At 42.1% G+C, this 19,163-nt stretch overlaps 1 protein-coding gene across 1 annotated transcript; it reads left to right on the top strand.

Annotated features, from left to right (window-relative positions):
* The first annotated feature begins 3,295 nt into the window (after positions 1-3,295).
* si:ch211-255i20.3 (transmembrane emp24 domain-containing protein 11) lies at positions 3,296-18,571 on the top strand. Its single transcript, XM_060926865.1, has 5 exons — positions 3,296-3,425; positions 13,877-13,965; positions 14,060-14,185; positions 16,951-17,097; positions 18,422-18,571. Exons 1-5 carry the CDS (start codon positions 3,296-3,298, stop codon positions 18,569-18,571), a joined length of 642 nt encoding a protein of 213 aa, XP_060782848.1.
* Positions 18,572-19,163: the final 592 nt, after the last annotated feature.

Below are 19,163 nucleotides of genomic sequence, written 5' to 3'. Positions count from 1 at the left end.
GACAGAGGGAAAGGAGAAAAACTTCAAGACAGGGAGTACACTTGACAAATAAAGTCACCTTTGTTTGACATAAAAGCGCTGCCAAAAGCTGACCAGTAAGGCCTCTCTCCTTCCTGAAGAGCTCAATTAGGTTTGTAGAAAAGCTGTCTAGCGAATCAAAGAAGTTTTCGCTGAGATTTTTCCCCACCACTCTGCTAAACTCACAATAAACCTGAAAAAAAGCAAACATACAAGCCCACGGTCAAGAATGTTATATTTTCTTATCTGTATGATTACATACACAACAAAATAACAAAAGCTTTATTGTGCTTTATTTAACACGAAGTTGTGTTGTGCATGCGGGACAAGTGCACGTGAAGTGCGTTTAATGTTTTAAATGTACAAAGGCATTGTTGATATAAACAGGGAATTGGTTGTGTTCTCGCATAACTTCCATGTTTCAGTCTATAATGTTTCAATAGTTGTGCTCTCTTTTCACAGCTAAAAGGACAGTACTTACATTTCCACAACATTGTTTTCACTAACTGTTAATGTTATAGTCATGCTGTCTGTTGTTGCCCAAATGAGGATGGGTTCCCTTTTGAGTCTGGTTCCTCTCGAGGTTTCTTCCTCATGTCGTCTGAGGGAGTTTTTCCTTGCCACCATTGCCACAGGCTTGCTCATTGGGGATAGATTAGGGATAAAATTAGCTCAGGTTTTAAGTCGTTCAAATTCTGTAAAGCTGCTTTGCGACAATGTTTATTGTTAAAAGCGCTATACAAATAAACTTGACTTGACTTGACTTCCACAACATTGCATTTGATTTAGCAGATCAGATGGTTTGGGACAACTTTAACAGATTAGCTGATTAGTTTAGCAGTAGATTAAATGGCTAGTTTATCAGGAAATATAAGATTTAGATGTAATTAAATTGCTACTCATCTCCGAAAGAACAGCGTTCGCTTAACAGCACTTACCAAATTTTGTAGCAGCCGGAAAGCAACGAACAGCCCCTCAGTCACTCCTCAAGGAAAGTAGTTTGCTGGCGAACAATATGGCGAACAGCTAGCTGCTAGTGCGATCAGAGACGGTTGGTGCTATGTCCTACGGTAGCTAGCTAACATGAAATTTCGTGGAACTGGTAGCGCTAGCTGAAAAAAAATACAGCCTCTCCTCTCCCCCACTGACAAAAGTAGCAAAGAGAATATGTGCGTGGAACAGGTTGATGAAACTGGTGGACAATAAAACAAAACAACGTTTTGAACAATAAAATAAAACACTCCTCTCACGGCTGAAAAAAAAAATAGCCTCTCCTCTCCCCCACTGACAATAAAAAATAACACTCCTCTCAAGGTTAAAACAAACAATCGACGATAGCCGACTGCCGCTTCCAACTTCTTCTTCGACAAGAGTTACCGTGTATGGCAAGCACCAAAACGTACAGTCCTACTGGCATGCAGACCATACATGAGTTGACAATTTTCGCGGTCAAAAGAAAAAGAGGTGTGATCATAACTAAAACTTATTAATTTAAGTACATTTAACTTAAATGTATTAACACAATCGACTATATCTACAAATGAGTTGACAATACTTATTTTTTTCTAGAAATGTCATCAAGCTTATATTTTTAAGTGCATTCTAATTAATTTGTTAAAGTATATTTGACATCCGGGCTTACAGTGTATCCATTTCATATATTTCTTCTTCCTTTCAATCAATCAATCAATCAATCAATCAATCAATCAATCAATCAATCAATCAATCAATCAATCAATCAATACTATACCAAAACAAAGGCTGTACAATACTTCCTTTCTATTTTAGACAGTTGTTGAAACAGGATTATTTTCTCATGTTATTTACCATTTTCACTTCATTCTCACAGTCATGTCTTAACAGTATTTACTGGTCATATTGATCGCAAGCTCCAAGAATATTGTGTCAGTGAATTATGTGACCAATAAATACTGTTAAGACATGACTGTGAGAAGGAAGTGAAAACGGCAAATAACATGAGAAAATAATCCTGTTACAACAACTGTCCGAAATAGAAAGTGCCAGCAGCCAACATAAAACCATGCATGCAGGGAATTCTCATTCAAAAGGCATTAATGATCCAAAAGTGGAGTCTGGTCCATTAACACAAGAATGTATTGCCATGTTTGTGTACAGCAAACAAGCAAGTTATTAAAACCAAGAAGTTCACTCAGAAGATCAATATTGTACAGCCTTTGTGTTGGCATAATGATAGATAGATAGATAGATAGATAGATAGATAGATAGATAGATAGATAGATAGATAGATAGATAGATAGATAGATAGATAGAACTATATGAAAGAGAAAAATACACTGTATAAGAGAAAAACTGAAATAATCTCCATAAAAATAATTATAGTAGTAAACGAGCCGTTCAAAAAAAAAAAAGATCAGAGACTGGACTGGAAAAGAAAGAAAAAACAATAACAATGAAGGGGAATGCTATAAAGATATGCAAGGAATGTGAGTAAAGTTGAGAAAATAAGAGGAGGTAATAAAAGGAAAAAAAAAGTCAGGTGATACTTTTTTTGGGGCAAGTTTGATTGGATACGATGGTTTGACACATAAGCCAAATACACGCGATGCGAGCAGTAAGATGGTGACCAGATGACTTCACTCTGACAAGCCTATGAGCTCTCCAGATTTTACACAGAGCTCAGTGATCACCACCAAAATGCCTCATTTTCATCAGTAACCCATTGCAAAGCATTGTGAGCTGTAGTGTGACCGTTGAATGCAACCCAGCAACTGTACCCTACTACGAGTAAAAATTAGCTTCAACTTGGGAAAAAATAAAATTAAATCTTGGCCCACTAATGAGCTGCGGCCCAGTGGTTGAGCAGCACTGCCTTAGAGGGTACGGCCCCAGTGACAAGCTGTTGTACTCCTAAAGGTAAAATAGTGTACTTTTTTTTTTATGAGAGTGTTCCTGCTGGTTTCACTGCTTCCTTTTCAACTATTAAACTTCATGAAGAACATATGAACCATTCCTAAAACAAAAAATTAGGATGTTGTATGTTGCACATTGTCCTCTATGAAGCAGAACAACTACTAGGTTATCCATTTGGGAACTTTATCAACTTTAGGCACCTGCTGTGGGCTTATCACTCTTTTTCTTTTCACCTTGTTTGAGTAACACGAAGCCATGCAGGTGGACATTTCACACATTCGCTGTCGTTCTCACACACAACTACTACAGATATTCATCTTGTACATTTCTTCATATTCCATTAGTTGTATTATCTAATCTTTTTGAAACCATAACAATAACCACCATGAATCTAACCCAGACCTGCCTTCTGATATCGTGCCTGGTCATTTCAGCTCCAGCAATGTTCTTTGATTTGTCACAGCAGAGGGAAAAGTGTATAATTGAAGAGATTCCAGAGGACACCCTTGTCACAGGTAAAGAATGTTAAGGATACTGCTTTTACAACATCTAGTAGCATGCCTTCTAGTAAATTTAGGCTTTCAGCTCCGTGTTATGGCATTGTTATACTGTTCGAGTTACATTGCTGATGTTATGCTTTAAGAGTATTGATATAATGACAAGAGTCACTGACAGCTATTGATAACCCACAACTAGTGACCTACCTCACAGACTGCCAATTTTGATTGTGTATAGTTGACATATAAGAAGAAGGATGACATAGTCATTTTTATGATTTCGATATGTAAAGGCAGGCTTGTAGTACTCAAGTCCAGGACTTGGACTCAAGTCCAACTCGTGCCCTAATTTTAAGGACTTGTGACTCGACTCAGACTTGAGCACTGATGACTCGTGCTTGGACTCGGACTCGTGCATTAATTGCATTAGGACTTGGAAAATGGAGACGAGGATTAATAAACAGTAATTTGGTGCAAGATATTTATATCTATAACCCCGATTCCAAAAAAGTTGGGACAAAGTACAAATTATAAATAAAAACGGAATGCAATAATTTACAAATCTCAAAAACTGATATTGTATTCACAATAGAACATAGACAACATATCAAATGTCGAAAGTGAGACATTTTGAAATTTCATGCCAAATACTGGCTCATTTGAAATTTCATGACAGCAACACATCTCAAAAAAGTTGGGACAGGGGCAATAAGAGGCTGGAAAAGTTAAAAGGTACAAAAAAGGAACAGCTGGAGAACCAAATTGCAACTCATTAGGTCAATTGGCAAGAAGTCATTAACATGACTGGCTATAAAAAGAGCATCTTGGAGTGGCAGCGGCTCTCAGAAGTAAAGATGGGAAGAGGATCACCAATCCCCCTAATTCTGCGCCGACAAATAGTGGAGCAATATCAGAAAGGAGTTCGACAGTGTAAAATTGCAAAGAGTTTGAACATGTCATCATCTACAGTGCATAATATCATCAAAAGATTCAGAGAATCTGGAAGAATCTCTGTGCGTAAGGGTCAAGGCTGGAAAACCATACTGGGTGCCCGTGATCTTCGGGCCCTTAGACGGCACTGCATCACATACAGGCATGCTTCTGTATTGGAAATCACAAAATGGGCTCAGGAATTGTTAGGACTAGGACTGTTTTGGCCTCTAGAGGCCGCTGTTATTTCCTTTTCATGTCGTGTTTATTTTGGCCTCTAGAGGCCGCCACTGTTCCTGTGTTTTGTGTTTGTGTTAATTGCCTAATTATCTTCACCTGTGTCCTTAATTAGTTTGTCTATTTATACCCCTGAGTTCAGTCCTCTTGTCACGGAGTCTTTGTGCTGTTATGTTTATCTCCAGTTTCCTTTGTACTGTGTTTTTTGATCTTCTTAGCTTTTGTATTTTTGCACTTTGCTTTTCTTTTGGATTTTACTCTTTGGTTTTTTTTTGTCTTTTGTTTTGCCGTGTATATAGTGTATATAGTTTAAATAAACCTTTTGATTCTTTTTCTACTTCCGCCTCACGCCTCTGCATTTGAGTCATCCCCCTGGTGGCCTAGTGGGGGTTTGCTGGATTATCACACCAACGAACCAGGTTCGAATCCCAGCAAAACCCTAACAGAAAGACTCCGTCATGACCGACTCAGCAGAGGCTGCTTCAACTGTCTACCCGGCCAACCTTCAGGGAATTATGGCAGCTTTGACACGCTTCGGAGCGACCATGGACGCTCATGGACGTACGCTCACCAGCCAACGTGAGGCCCTCGCTCACCACGAGGAACTGCTTCAGCAAATTGGGAAAACCCTGGCACAGCTGACATCTCTGCCTGCATCTCCTGCTCCTGATCCAGTTCCTGCTCCTGATCCAGCTCCCACTCCTGCTCCAGTGCCTCCTGCAATGCTGCCTTCTTCACCTCGCGAACCCAGCCTTCCTGCACCACAGAGGTATGACGGCAAGCACAGTGAGTGCCGAGAGTTCCTTACCCAGTGTCAACTCACCTTTGAGCTTCAGCCTACCACCTACACTACGGATCGCCGCAAGATTGCCTTTGTGATCACCTTATTAGCTGGTAAGGCGCGAGCCTGGGCTACTGCTATCTGGCAAAGACAGGGACCTGAGTGCTTTGATTTCCAGCTGTTTTCTGAAGAGATGCTTCGGGTCTTCGATCAGGCAGACATCAGTACCGACGCAGCCCGAAAGCTCATGTCCATCCGGCAAGGAGGAAGCGTCGCAGATTACGCCATCTCGTTCCGAACACTCGCAGCAGTAAGTGGATGGAACGAGACTGCCCTGGTGTCAGCCTTCCACCATGGTCTGTCTGACCCCATCAAGGACGGTCTGGCCTCTATTGGATGCCCAAGTGACCTCGAAACCCTCATCTCACATGCTATTCGTCTGGACAACAGGATGAGAGAACGCCACCAAGCCTTGAGCCCCCCCAGCCTCCCTACCTCTACCTGGAGACCGTCTACCTCCTTCAGTGACTGTCCAGAACCCATGCAAGTGGGTCGTACTCGCCTCTCCGCATCTGAGAGGGAGCGCAGAAGGAGGGACAAGTGCTGCATCTACTGTGGCAAGCCTGGTCACTTCCGAGCATCATGTCCCGAACTCTTGGGAAAAGGACCGCCCCGTTCAGCCGAGGGAGGGTTGTGACGGGGCCTACCCTCTCTCCCGGACTCCCTGGCCAAGGAATCTACATCCCGGTCTCCATCTCCTGGGGTGAGTCTGTCCACTCTTGTCAAGCTTTGATAGACTCAGGGGCGGCTGGGAACTTTATGGATATTCACTTCGCCCAAAGCATCAATATACCTACTGCACCTCTTGAAGTCCCTCTGTCTGTGTCTGCCCTTGATGGCCAAGCGTTAGGTGATGGAAGAGTCACTCAAGTTACTTCTCCAGTTTTCCTCCAGTCTCAAGGTCACAAGGAAGAAATATCCCTGCACCTGATTCCTTCACCTGAGTTCCCAGTTATTCTAGGCCTTCCTTGGCTTACTCGCCACAACCCTCGCATAGACTGGGTAACAAGCCAGGTTGTGGAATGGGGCCCTGCATGCCATGCCTCTTGTCTGCTCTCTAGCTCTCCTGTGTCTCCTGCCGAGCCCCCTGATCTCACCGAGTTATCTCAAGTTCCCACAGAGTACTGGGATCTCAAGGAGGTATTCAGCAAGAGCAGGGCCGCCGTTCTTCCTCCGCACCGGGCCTACGACTGTGCCATCGACTTGCTCCCTGGGACTACCCCTCCTCGTGGCAGACTGTTTTCACTCTCTCAGCCAGAACGCAAGGCCATGGAGGAATACCTCAAAGATGCCCTGGTCTCTGGGTTTATTCGACCCTCCACTTCACCTGCTGGAGCCGGCTTCTTCTTTGTCGGTAAGAAGGATGGGGGGCTCCGACCATGTATTGATTACAGGGGCCTGAATAAGATCACTGTGCGCAACCGATATCCCCTTCCGCTGATGTCCACAGCTTTCGACCTGCTCCAAGGCGCCACCGTCTTCACCAAGTTGGACCTACGGAACGCATACCACCTCATCCGTATCCGACAGGGAGACGAGTGGAAGACTGCCTTTAACACCCCGTCTGGGCACTACGAATACCAGGTGATGCCCTTCGGACTCACCAACGCACCAGCTGTTTTTCAGGCCCTAATCAACGACGTCTTAAGGGACATGATTAACCTATACGTTTTTGTCTACCTCGACGACATCCTTATCTTTTCCAAGACCGTGCAGGAGCACCGCCACCATGTCCGCCAGGTTCTCCAGAGGCTGCTACAGAACAATCTGTTCGCCAAGGCCCAGAAATGCGAATTTCATGTTCCCGAGGTCTCCTTTCTGGGATTTATTGTACGGACAGGCCAACTCCAAATGGACCCTGCCAAGACCCTGGCCGTCCGGGATTGGCCTACTCCCAAGTCCGTTAAGGAGGTTCAGCGGTTCTTAGGATTCGCTAACTTCTACCGCAAGTTCATCAGGAACTTCAGTTCTGTGGCAGCACCCATGTCAGACCTCACCAAAGGGACAGGTGGATCTTATGGCTGGTCTCCTCAGGCAGAAAAGGCGTTCAAAGACCTCAAGGACCGCTTCTGCACGGCACCCATTCTGGTTCTCCCGGACACCTCCCAACCATTCATCGTGGAGGTGGACGCCTCGGACAGTGGTGTCGGCGCGGTGCTCTCTCAACGTTCGGAAGGAAAGCTGCACCCCTGCGCTTACTTCTCCCACCGCCTGAGTCCTGCTGAGTCCCGGTACGATGTGGGGGATCGAGAACTGCTAGCGGTCAAACTGGCCCTTGAGGAGTGGAGGCACTGGCTGGAGGGAGCACAACATCCATTCCTGGTTTGGACTGACCACAAGAACCTGGAGTACCTCCAGCAAGCCAAGAGACTGAACCCTCGACAGGCTAGGTGGGCCCTGTTTTTCAGTCGGTTTGACTTCACCCTCTCATACCGCCCCGGCTCCAAGAACACCAAACCTGACGCACTGTCCAGACTGTTCTCTGCCACTAACAGGGAGAATGAAGTCGGGCCTATTATCCCTGTGTCCCGGATTGTGGCCCCTGTCCGCTGGGGTATTGAGGAGGCTGTCCGACGAGCCCAACGCCAGGACCCCGGTCCTGGGACGGGGCCACCAGGCCTCTTGTACGTCCCACATCAAGCCCGGGCCAAGGTTCTCCAGTGGGGTCACTCTTCCCCTCTCACCGCCCACCCGGGAGCTCGGAGGACCCTGGACTTCCTGAAAAGACGCTTCTGGTGGCCTAACATGGAGAAGGAAGTAAGGTCATTTGTCCTGTCCTGTGAGGTTTGCACCAGAACCAAGAACCCACGACAGCGTCCCCAGGGTCTCCTGCATCCTCTGACCATTCCCCGGCGTCCCTGGTCCCACGTGGCAGTCGACTTTATCACGGGTCTCCCTGAGTCACAAGGTAACACGGTCATTTTGGTCTTAGTTGACAGATTCTCCAAGGCCTGCCGCTTCATACCACTGTGCAAACTCCCCTCTGCTCTTGAAACTGCGAAACTTTTGTTTAATCATGTCTTCCGAGTCTTTGGTCTTCCACAGGACATCGTCTCAGACCGAGGGCCCCAGTTCTCCTCCCGAGTGTGGCACGGGTTCTGCAAGGTCATCGGAGCCACTGCCAGCCTCTCCTCTGGGTTTCACCCACAGTCCAATGGTCAGACGGAGAGGCTCAACCAGGACCTGGAAACCACCCTGCGAGGCCTGGCTATGGATAACCCGACATCGTGGAGCACCTGGCTGCCATGGGCGGAGTACGCCCACAACACCCTGCAGTCATCGGCCACCAAGCTGTCGCCATTCCAGTGCCAATTCGGGTTCCAGCCACCTCTGTTCCCGGACCAGGAGGAGGACGCGGGGGTGCCCTCGGTCAACCAATATGTGAGACGGTGTCGCAAGACCTGGAGCAAGGTCAGGAAGACCCTCATACAGACCTCCAGAACCAACCAGACTCAGGCCAACCGCCATAGAAGACCTGCACACGCTTTCCGCCCTGGGCAGCGTGTTTGGCTGTCCACTAAGGACCTTCCACTGCGGGTGGAGAACCGCAAGCTTGCTCCTCGCTACATTGGCCCCTTCAAGGTGGTGCGCAGGGTGAACCCTGTCTCCTACCGGCTCCAGTTGCCCCGGACTCTGAGGATCAACCCCACTTTCCATGTTTCCCTGTTACGGCCCGTACTGACGTCTACGTATGCCCCTGCCCCTAGGAACCCCCCACCCCCCCGCATCTTCCAGGGGCAGACTGTGTTCACTGTGAATCGCCTGCTTGACTCCCGCCGGGTCCGCGGCGGGTTGCAATATCTGGTGGACTGGGAGGGCTATGGTCCTGAGGAGCGCTGCTGGGTTCCTGCTCGGGATGTCCTTGATAAAGAACTATGTCGGGACTTCCATTCGGCCCATCCGGATCGCCCTGGGAACGTCAGGAGACGCTCCTAGAGGGGGGGGTCCTGTTAGGACTAGGACTGTTTTGGCCTCTAGAGGCCGCTGTTATTTCCTTTTCATGTCGTGTTTATTTTGGCCTCTAGAGGCCGCCACTGTTCCTGTGTTTTGTGTTTGTGTTAATTGCCTAATTATCTTCACCTGTGTCCTTAATTAGTTTGTCTATTTATACCCCTGAGTTCAGTCCTCTTGTCACGGAGTCTTTGTGCTGTTATGTTTATCTCCAGTTTCCTTTGTACTGTGTTTTTTGATCTTCTTAGCTTTTGTATTTTTGCACTTTGCTTTTCTTTTGGATTTTACTCTTTGGTTTTTTTTTGTCTTTTGTTTTGCCGTGTATATAGTGTATATAGTTTAAATAAACCTTTTGATTCTTTTTCTACTTCCGCCTCACGCCTCTGCATTTGAGTCATCCCCCTGGTGGCCTAGTGGGGGTTTGCTGGATTATCACACCAACGAACCAGGTTCGAATCCCAGCAAAACCCTAACAGGAATATTTCCAGAGAACATTATCTGTGAACACAATTCACCGTGCCATCTGCCGTTGCCAGCTAAAACTCTATAGTTCAAAGAAGAAGCCATATCTAAACATGATCCAGAAGCGCAGACGTCTTCTCTGGGCCAAGGCTCATTTAAAATGGACTGTGGCAAAGTGGAAAACTGTTCTGTGGTCAGACGAATCAAAATTTGAAGTTCTTTATGGAAATCAGGGACGCCGTGTCATTCGGACTAAAGAGGAGAAGGACGACCCAAGTTGTTATCAGTGCTCAGTTCAGAAGTTTGCATCTCTGATGGTATGGGGTTGCATTAGTGCGTGTGGCATGGGCAGCTTACACATCTGGAAAGACGCCATCAATGCTGAAAGGTATATCCAGGTTCTAGAGCAACATATGCTCCCATCCAGACGACGTCTCTTTCAGGGAAGACCTTGCATTTTCCAACATGACAATGCCAAACCACATACTGCATCAATTACAGCATCATGGCTGCGTAGAAGAAGGGTCCGGGTACTGAACTGGCCAGCCTGCAGTCCAGATCTTTCACCCATAGAAAACATTTGGCGCATCATAAAACGGAAGATACGACAAAAAAGACCTAAGACAGGTGAGTAACTAGAATCCTACATTAGACAAGAATGGGTTAACATTCCTATCCCTAAACTTGAGCAACTTGTCTCCTCAGTCCCCAGACGTTTACAGACTGTTGTAAAGAGAAAAGGGGATGTCTCACAGTGGTAAACATGGCCTTGTCCCAACTTTTTTGAGATGTGTTGTTGTCATGAAATTTAAAATCACCTAATTTTTCTCTTTAAATGATATATTTTCTTGGCTTAAACATTTGATATGTCATCTATGTTCTATTCTGAATAAAATATGGAATTTTGAAACTTCCACATCATTGCATTCCGTTTTTATTTACAATTTGTACTTTGTCCCAACTTTTTTGGAATTGGGGTTGTACATTAATTTTGTACTAATTTCGTGTCAGAATTTAGACTCTCAGATGCACTCTGGACAGCGCGTGCGCCAAGCGGACTCTCGTGTGCGCGCCGTAAACAACTCACACCCGCACAGGATTAAGGCGCAATCAGCACGCCTATATAAAAACTGTGAAAACACACTTACTTTGCGAAATATTGAGTTGTGTTGCTCACATATTACCAAGCCTTATTTCCTTGTTTGGTTTCCTGATCCCTGATTTCCTGTTTCTCGTCTTTGATTCTGCCGAGTCTATGATAGCCTGTTTGTGCCTCGCTTGACCTATTGCCTGTTTCACCATTTTTCAATTTTGCCTGCCGTTCTGGATTGTTTACCTGTCTTCACTTGTATTAATAAACACACCTTCTGCACTTACATCCATCTCCCAACCATCTCTGACAGAATACTTCGCATTCCTGATGCACATTCACCTGTTCATATGTCATGTTCAGGAATAAGCTCATGTTAATGGTGCTAAAACCACCACCGTCAAATGGTGCGGTTGGAGTCTTGGACTCGACTCGGATTCGACTTGAATTTTTTTTAATGACTTGGACTTGACTTGGACTTGAACACTGGGGAGTTGAGAGTGGACTCAGACTCGAGGTTTAGTGACTCGACTACAACACTGCTTGAAGGAGGTTTGTCTGCTTTGAAAGAATAAACATGCCACACAGAGATAACAGTAGTTTTAAAAGGTTTTGATACAAAAAGCTAAAAAAAAAAAAAGACGTGAAAAAGATTGGTGCCTATGAAATTGTAAACTGATACTGTGATGCACCTAAAACTCTGTTTGTATCTTTAATCACTTTATTAATGAGATGAACAAAATGTTAAACTTGTTCACAGTCAGTATGAAACAGCTTCTAATAAACAATCTAAAACTGTATTGATGCCTCAGGAGACATTGATCTGATGATTGGTTTTGGAATGTTAGTATCTATTAGTATCTATTACAATAAATAAGGAATACAATATGACATCTTATGAAAACTAGAAGGGCACTCGGTAGAGTGTATACCTCCGCCAAGCCACATATTATCAACATCAAAATCAAATCACTTGAACCTAGGATAATATTAAAGCTGTACACCAAATTTCATCAAAATCTGTTCACTAATTTTTGAGTTACGTTTGGAACAGACAAAAAAAATCCTGGATCCACATACATATCTGAATTTGCATCAAAATCTAGCCAATTGTTCCTTGAACCATGGCTTACTTTTCCTCAAAATTTCATCAAAATCCATTCACTACTTTTTATGTTGGGAACAGACAAGAAAGAAAGAAAGAAAGAAAGAAACAAACAAACAAACAAACAAACAAACAGAGACTTAAACATAACCACCTCCAACAAAGCTGGTGGAGGTAATAATCAACAATGGGTTGGTGTGATACTTCTGTGTTACCACCCTGAAATTGATTATTTTCCTATAACAGCACACCCTGAAGTATTTTGTTCCTGATACCACAAAAATTTGCGAACAATTCCAATGTTTAATGTATTAATGAATGACACATTTTAATTTTCAACTCCTGAAAGTTATATTTAATTTGGTGGAACATGTAAAACAAGTTAGTTCCCATTATCGGTTATCAGTTACATCATAGCAACTAGAAAAAGCTTCTTGTTCTTGCTCTCTTTTGACGTTAATAATTATAAGACAAAAAAGTTTGTCATTGTTGTCATCGTCATTTGTATGAACCGACCAGGAGTCACAGTGGGAGGTCGGGGCGAGAAAGTCAGTTGACAGTCTGGTGGGTTCGGGTAGCTGTCTTCAGTTGAACTCCTGGTCAAGGGCAAGAAGTCGTAGCAGGGTCACCATGGGAAGGTAGACAGCAAGTTTGTTATGTTACTGAGAAACAAGAAAATACAAAGCACTCTGTTTGGAAGACTGTCCAGTGGCAGTGTACTTACTGACTCTGACCAAGTGCCGACACTGGAGACTCCTTCCATAAATTTAAATAAGCATTTCTTCACAGAAAAATTCATCATGTCCACAGTTAAACATCTTTCTTTCTTTCTTTTTTAAATAACAACAGCTTTTAAAATCTGTTCATTATTAGCTTTAGCTTGTCAAGGATCAACACATTGAAACGTGTTTCCTGGTTCAGATAGTTTAAATGCAGAGGAGGAATTTCGCTGTGCTTGAGTGTACATGTGACAAAAAAATAAAGGCTTCTTCTTCTTCATTTACCCACAAGGGTATTTATTACACTTGAAAAGTGTTCGGCAAACCAGCTACTGGATTTGGGACACTACGAAATCCTGAACTATTTAGTATTTGGACTTCTAAATGCACTGGAGCGATGCTAAAGGCATACAAAAGTACAGATGCCTACCAATATTTTGAGGCAGGTTTTGTGCATGCTGGAATGTTATGGGAAATTCCTGATAAAGAAAAATATCTTATTATGATAAAGGTAAGCTCAAACATGGACTTCTAATAGTACAAGCCAGAGCCGAGATCTAGCGTATTTTATGGTGTTTAGCCTCATCTACATTATCAGTACATAACATAACATGCTGCTAGTCTTGCCAAGCATTAAGTCTAATAAAATATATCGCGTCCAAAGCCCGTATCCTGATATACATTTTAACGTTGCACAGAACTTTCACACTAACCTGATATAAAATGTTCTCCACACACACGGGAATGCTTTGTTGGCACCCAGTCTTCCCGTTTAACTGCAGCTCACCATTTTTCTCATCTTTCTGGGTTTGCTGGGAAGTGGTGAAAAGTTAAATCAGGCTTATCTCCACATCTGTTATTACATCCAAAAGCACTACAGTTTCTGGCATTGTTCTTTTAGATGCAACTTTTACATGATTATTTGTAGATGTTTACTGAATTGAGCTTACAATCACTTGTGTACACTTGTGCTGGTCATTGTCCAACACAAAGCTTGCCTAGCAATATGGTGGCGTAAACAAATCTGCAGTTGTGATGATGTCATGGGAAGTTCCTCCATAGCCCTTATTCAGTCAAATTAACAATACAGCATTATACAAACAAAATAAGTCTGAAGTGTTGTCTTCCCTCCAGGTTATGTCTTATTAGAACACTGGGATAAAAAGCAGGACCACTCTCCACACCTTGGATTAACCATCACTGTTAAAGATCCTAATCTTGAGGTTGGATACTGTTTATTGCATGTTAAAAATTTAGACCTTTGCTACTTGACAACAGCATTGAGTTTAACCCTTGCACTTTTCCTAATGTTTGCAGGTATTGTTGATGAAAAAATTGGGTAAATATGGAAAATTCACCTTCACATCCCATTTCTCTGGTCAGCATTTCCTTTGTATGAAATCAAACACGACGCGATTCTCTGTGTTTGCAAATGAACGTTTGGTAAGTCAAGGTCAAAGCTGAATGTGCATTATATGCAAGTAAGAGTATTTCTTTCAGGAAGCATTTTCATGTGTAAAAAGCTCCATGTTTAGTTCCATGTGTGGTTTATTTCAGTCCTTGCTGAGAAATCTTGAGACTGTTATATCAGCTACGTTTCACACTAACTTGAGTGTAGGTCACTCCAAGGGTAAATACTCATATGTTGTTGTTTTTTCATGTTACTAAAAACAAAACTTTGGGACTTACTCATCTCATCTCATCTCATCTCATCTCATTATCTCTAGCCGCTTTATCCTGTTCTACAGGGTCGCAGGCAAGCTGGAGCCTATCCCAGCTGACTATGGGCGAAAGGCGGGGTACACCCTGGACAAGTCACCAGGTCATCACAGGGCTTTTGGGACTTACTATTAGGAAAGTAAAGTGAATGTCCCACTATCCAGTATCACCCAGAAAAGCATGGAATTCCTTTTGAGTCTGGTTTCTTTCAGACATTCTTCCTCATGTTGTCTCAGGGAGCTTTTCATTGCCACTGTCACCTCTGATTTGCTCATTGTGTAGCTTAATACAAATCTACATCCAGATTTTTGGAACACAGTTTTGTAACTAGAGCGGCGGCTACAATTATTGACACCTTAACCATCTTTTGGCCATTGCAAAAGTAGAAAATATTTTCAATACGTAAATTGTGCATGAATAATTACTCAAACTTCCACTGGGGAAAAATGAGTTGATTCCCGATTACTTAGCGTATCAGATCATGTGACACCGTCCCACAAGTATTGACACCTTTGTCCACAGTTATCAACACCGTTCCGCAATTATAAACACCCAGATGATTATTATTTTTTTTAAATCATAAAACGTAGTTTTTATTTAAAATTTGTTTTACATAGACTTATATTTAGTACAAAATATATTTTATATAAATATATCGATGTTGGTGCTTATGTAAATGAGCAAGTAATTTTAATGTCTGTACACAAATGAATTGATAATGTTTAATCTGTGTCAGAAAATCTTTTTGTTCCACTTTCTACCTGCTTTCTAAGTATTTTCGTAGATCACATTTTGTTAATCATTTGTTGTTGTTTGTATTAATTTCTAGTTTTGTAGTTTAACAATAAATGTCAACAGCCAATTAACATTGTAACCACATGAAAATCCAGGTCAAAGGTTGATTTTTTAAATTGAGATTTTAAATTTACATCAAAAAATATAAAATGCCTACTGATATTGTAATATGTGGTAAATATTTACAACAAACTGCAAAAAAATATTTTCTGAATGGAATAGAAAAATCTGAATATTTCAAGCATGTATTTTTTTTATATGCGAGGAATTTAATTCTGGTCTAATTCTATTTATTGCAATAGGATTCCAAATACTCTATTAACATTCCATCCTGTTATGAATCAGAAAAAAAATTATAAATCACAGCACTTTTATTTTTTTAAAGTACTTCATCTACTTCAACAATGTTACACAAAGATCCATACATAACAGTTGTAAATGTCACTTAATTCCACAGGGTGTCGATAATGGTGGACACTGGTGAAAGTGATCACTATTATCGACACCTTATGTGACTTCTCAAACGCAAGTTTAGATACAAAATGTCAACTGTCAAATGAAAGAGTAAGAAACAAAGTAGGTTTCGACAAGATCATGAAACATCGGTGAATTTGATAAGTAAAAACATGTCCATGATCTTTCCACCATGCTTACATGCGATGATAACGTCTGGATTTTCCTCAAATTGCTGATCGTGCTAAAAAAATTCTGTCTCAGGTAACGAGCTGTGTCCTCAGACGACAAGATCAAAGGGCGAGGTGGGTCTTCTGGTTGATTAATTAACCAATAATAACTGTTGTAACTGAAACTCATCTTTGCAAAATTAATTTTTATTGGTGAATCTGAAAAGGTGTTGATAATTATGGACTGTCGATAATTGTAGCCGTCGCTCTATGTCTATTGTTGAAAGTACTGTGCAAAAAAAAAAAGAATTTAATTGAAATAACTGGCACTGTAGTGTTTTATGTTAGTAAAATTAGCACACAGTGTACATAAAAACCATCTTGTATTTTTTTTTTTTAATCTCGCCTTATTTTACTAGACTGGGCTACTTATGGACTACTTAGCTCTTTTTATCTGTGATTCTAACTGTTTAGGCCCCTGAAGAATAACCACCAGATGGCACTGTTACAGATATTTGAGTAGCTGTGATGACAAACCATGAACCCAAACTTCTTTTTCCATCTTTCTCCCACAACTATGTGGGGTTGATGTGGATAGGATAGGGTTAAGCATGCCTTGCCCAAGGGCCCCACAGTGGCATCTTGGTGGTGCTGGGACTGAACCCCCTAACCCTCCAATCAGTAACCCAGAGCCTTAACCTGTTGAGCCACCATTGCCCCAAGCTATGAGGCCAGTATTTTACTTTAATATCCCAAAGAGAAAAAACATATAACTTAGAACACATCTTTGAACATTAGAACAAGATCATATACACACCTGGGACTACTTTGGCATGTGTATGATAGTATTGTGTGTGCTGACTACCACATGATATTGCATAGCCAGTTACTGACACATGCTTATAATACTTTCACTTTGGTCTACATGAAGAATATTTCTTGTTATGCTTCAGTACTGATTTAATGTACTGTTTACAACCCTCTATATTGGTTTCACTCAAAACTCATATGATTGGTCTCAGTGCAGAGCAAAATCATGTATGAAAGAAGCCTTACTGTATCCCTGTACAGAAAGTACATCTCGATGTGCAGATGGTAGAACACACCATCGATCCCAGTGCTGTCAAGACCAAAGACACCATTGAATCAGTGAAGTTCAAAATACAGCACCTGATAGCCCAGATGCAGTTCATCAGCAAGCAGCAAAACTTCGAACGGGTAAGTAGGGAAGGAAGGAAGGAAGACAAAGCAATTCTTGGGTTTCTGTCACGTGACTTTTCTTAGTGATTTCACTTCCGGTAAAACAGCTGGTGGTCTAGCAAACCAAAACAGCAGCCGTAGTGCAAACAACTAGCGATAACTTATCAGAGTATGCTCGTAATGTAGAAGCCACTGCTCGCTTTAGATATATTCAGAAGATTGCTATGTGCAATGGAATCAACCCCTACAATCTGATAAAGAAGGATTTGTCATACGATCTCGAAAACTACCCTTCAGTCGAGTTCCCCGACATCTCGAACTATCTGGTGTTGCAGACATCCTTCTACACCGCTAAACAGATGAAAGCGTGGAAGAGTATGGAGGCTTACAACTTTTTTGTATGTGGCTGGGTAAAGGACCTCGCTATCAAGTCGCTGCCTAATGAATCCTGTATTGTTTTTGCCCGTGTAAGTATGTTTTTTTAAGCTTTTTGTTTGCATCTTTACAACGAAGCACTGCAAGTTGAAGTGTAAACAAACAACAGTTCGCTTGATTCTCACTTGTGTTGGCTCTTATCTCTCAGGTAAATCATTCACAAAGATCATCAGAAACCCCTTTAAAGACCTGGATCTTAGTTAAACAAGACGGAGAAGTGATCACGGCGCATTGTAACTGTATGGCTGGGTAAGAATTTTGTCGTGACCTTCATGCATATGGACTTTATGAGGAGTAAGGAGTAAACAAGGAAACAGCTGGGGACTTTAGCGCTTCGTGACTAAAAAAAGTACCGTAAAATAACGACACATAGCTAGAAAAGTACTTGGAAAACACTAACGCCATAGCTGAGAGGGATATACAAACCTTTCATGAAGTGATCACTGCAAACTCGAGCATGCTTCGACTCGGCTCTCTTCGATTTCAGTGAGAGGTTCAAAAGCCACCTTTCTCAATGTTTTTTTGTGAAAACCTGTGTTCGTTCACCCTTTTTTATTAGCTCACAGGGAACCCTGAAGAAAGTTTCATGGTTTGGTCAATTCGAACAACCTAAAACAACGCAAGCGTAAGGCATTTTTTCATGCGAATAATGCCCCTTCTTCGTACAAATGCTTTGTCAACTGTGCTTTGGTAGACCACCAGCTAAAGTTTTGAATAACTTATGAGGCGGATGTGACGTCATGTGAAACCCAAGAATTCCAGTAGTCTGAAAACAGAATGCATTCAATAATAATTACTGCTTACTGAAAGAAAAAAATGTGGTTAATTCTAATCACATTAACAAAACTGTACCTTTAAATATGTGCAAATTGAATTGACCTAACCTTGTTCGTACTGTTAATCACAGGAACGTGAGGAAACATTTCGTCAAATGAGTGAAGAAACAAATGGAAATGTTTTGTGGTGGGCGATAATCCAAACCTCAGTACTACTCACTGTGGGAATCTGGCAAATGAGAAGCTTGAAGAACTTTTTCATCGAAAAGAAATTGGTCTAACATCTATTTAGCTATGGCTAAATTAGTAGCTACCTATATTGAAAGCTAACATAACTAGCAAAGATTACCTATCTGTCATATAATGTTAGATAACTAACTAACTAAGTAACTAACTAACTAACTACTTCTTCACACTGATCAGAAATAAAATTAAAAACACTGACAGGTAAAGTGAATAACATTGATTGTCTCGTTACACTGGCACCTGTCAAGGGATGGGATATACTGAGATAATGAGATAATCAATGTTATTCACGTCACCTGTCAGTAGTCATAATGTTATGGCTGATCTGTGTATATTTGACGAGCTCATGTTAGTCTTATTACGTTGATGTTCTCAACTATGTTTTTTTGACTTCCGACTTGACAAATATAACAAAGTCTTATTACTGTACAAAGGTTGCACGGTTTTTGTAGGTTAACCTACCTGTACTTACAATGGATATAAAAAGTCTACACACCCCTGTGAAAAGTGTATGAATGAGTGTTTAAATGTATGAAACCAATATAAATCATGTCAGATCTTTTTCCAAAATTCAAGAATAAATGCAAATATTTTAGGGGGGAAAATTTTTTAAATTTAAAAACTTCC

This window comes from Neoarius graeffei, chromosome 8 (assembly GCF_027579695.1).
Source record: "Neoarius graeffei isolate fNeoGra1 chromosome 8, fNeoGra1.pri, whole genome shotgun sequence".
Taxonomy (NCBI): Eukaryota; Metazoa; Chordata; class Actinopteri; order Siluriformes; family Ariidae; genus Neoarius; species Neoarius graeffei.
Note: the sequence above shows the minus strand (reverse complement) of the source record. Positions and strands in the feature narration are given on the sequence as shown.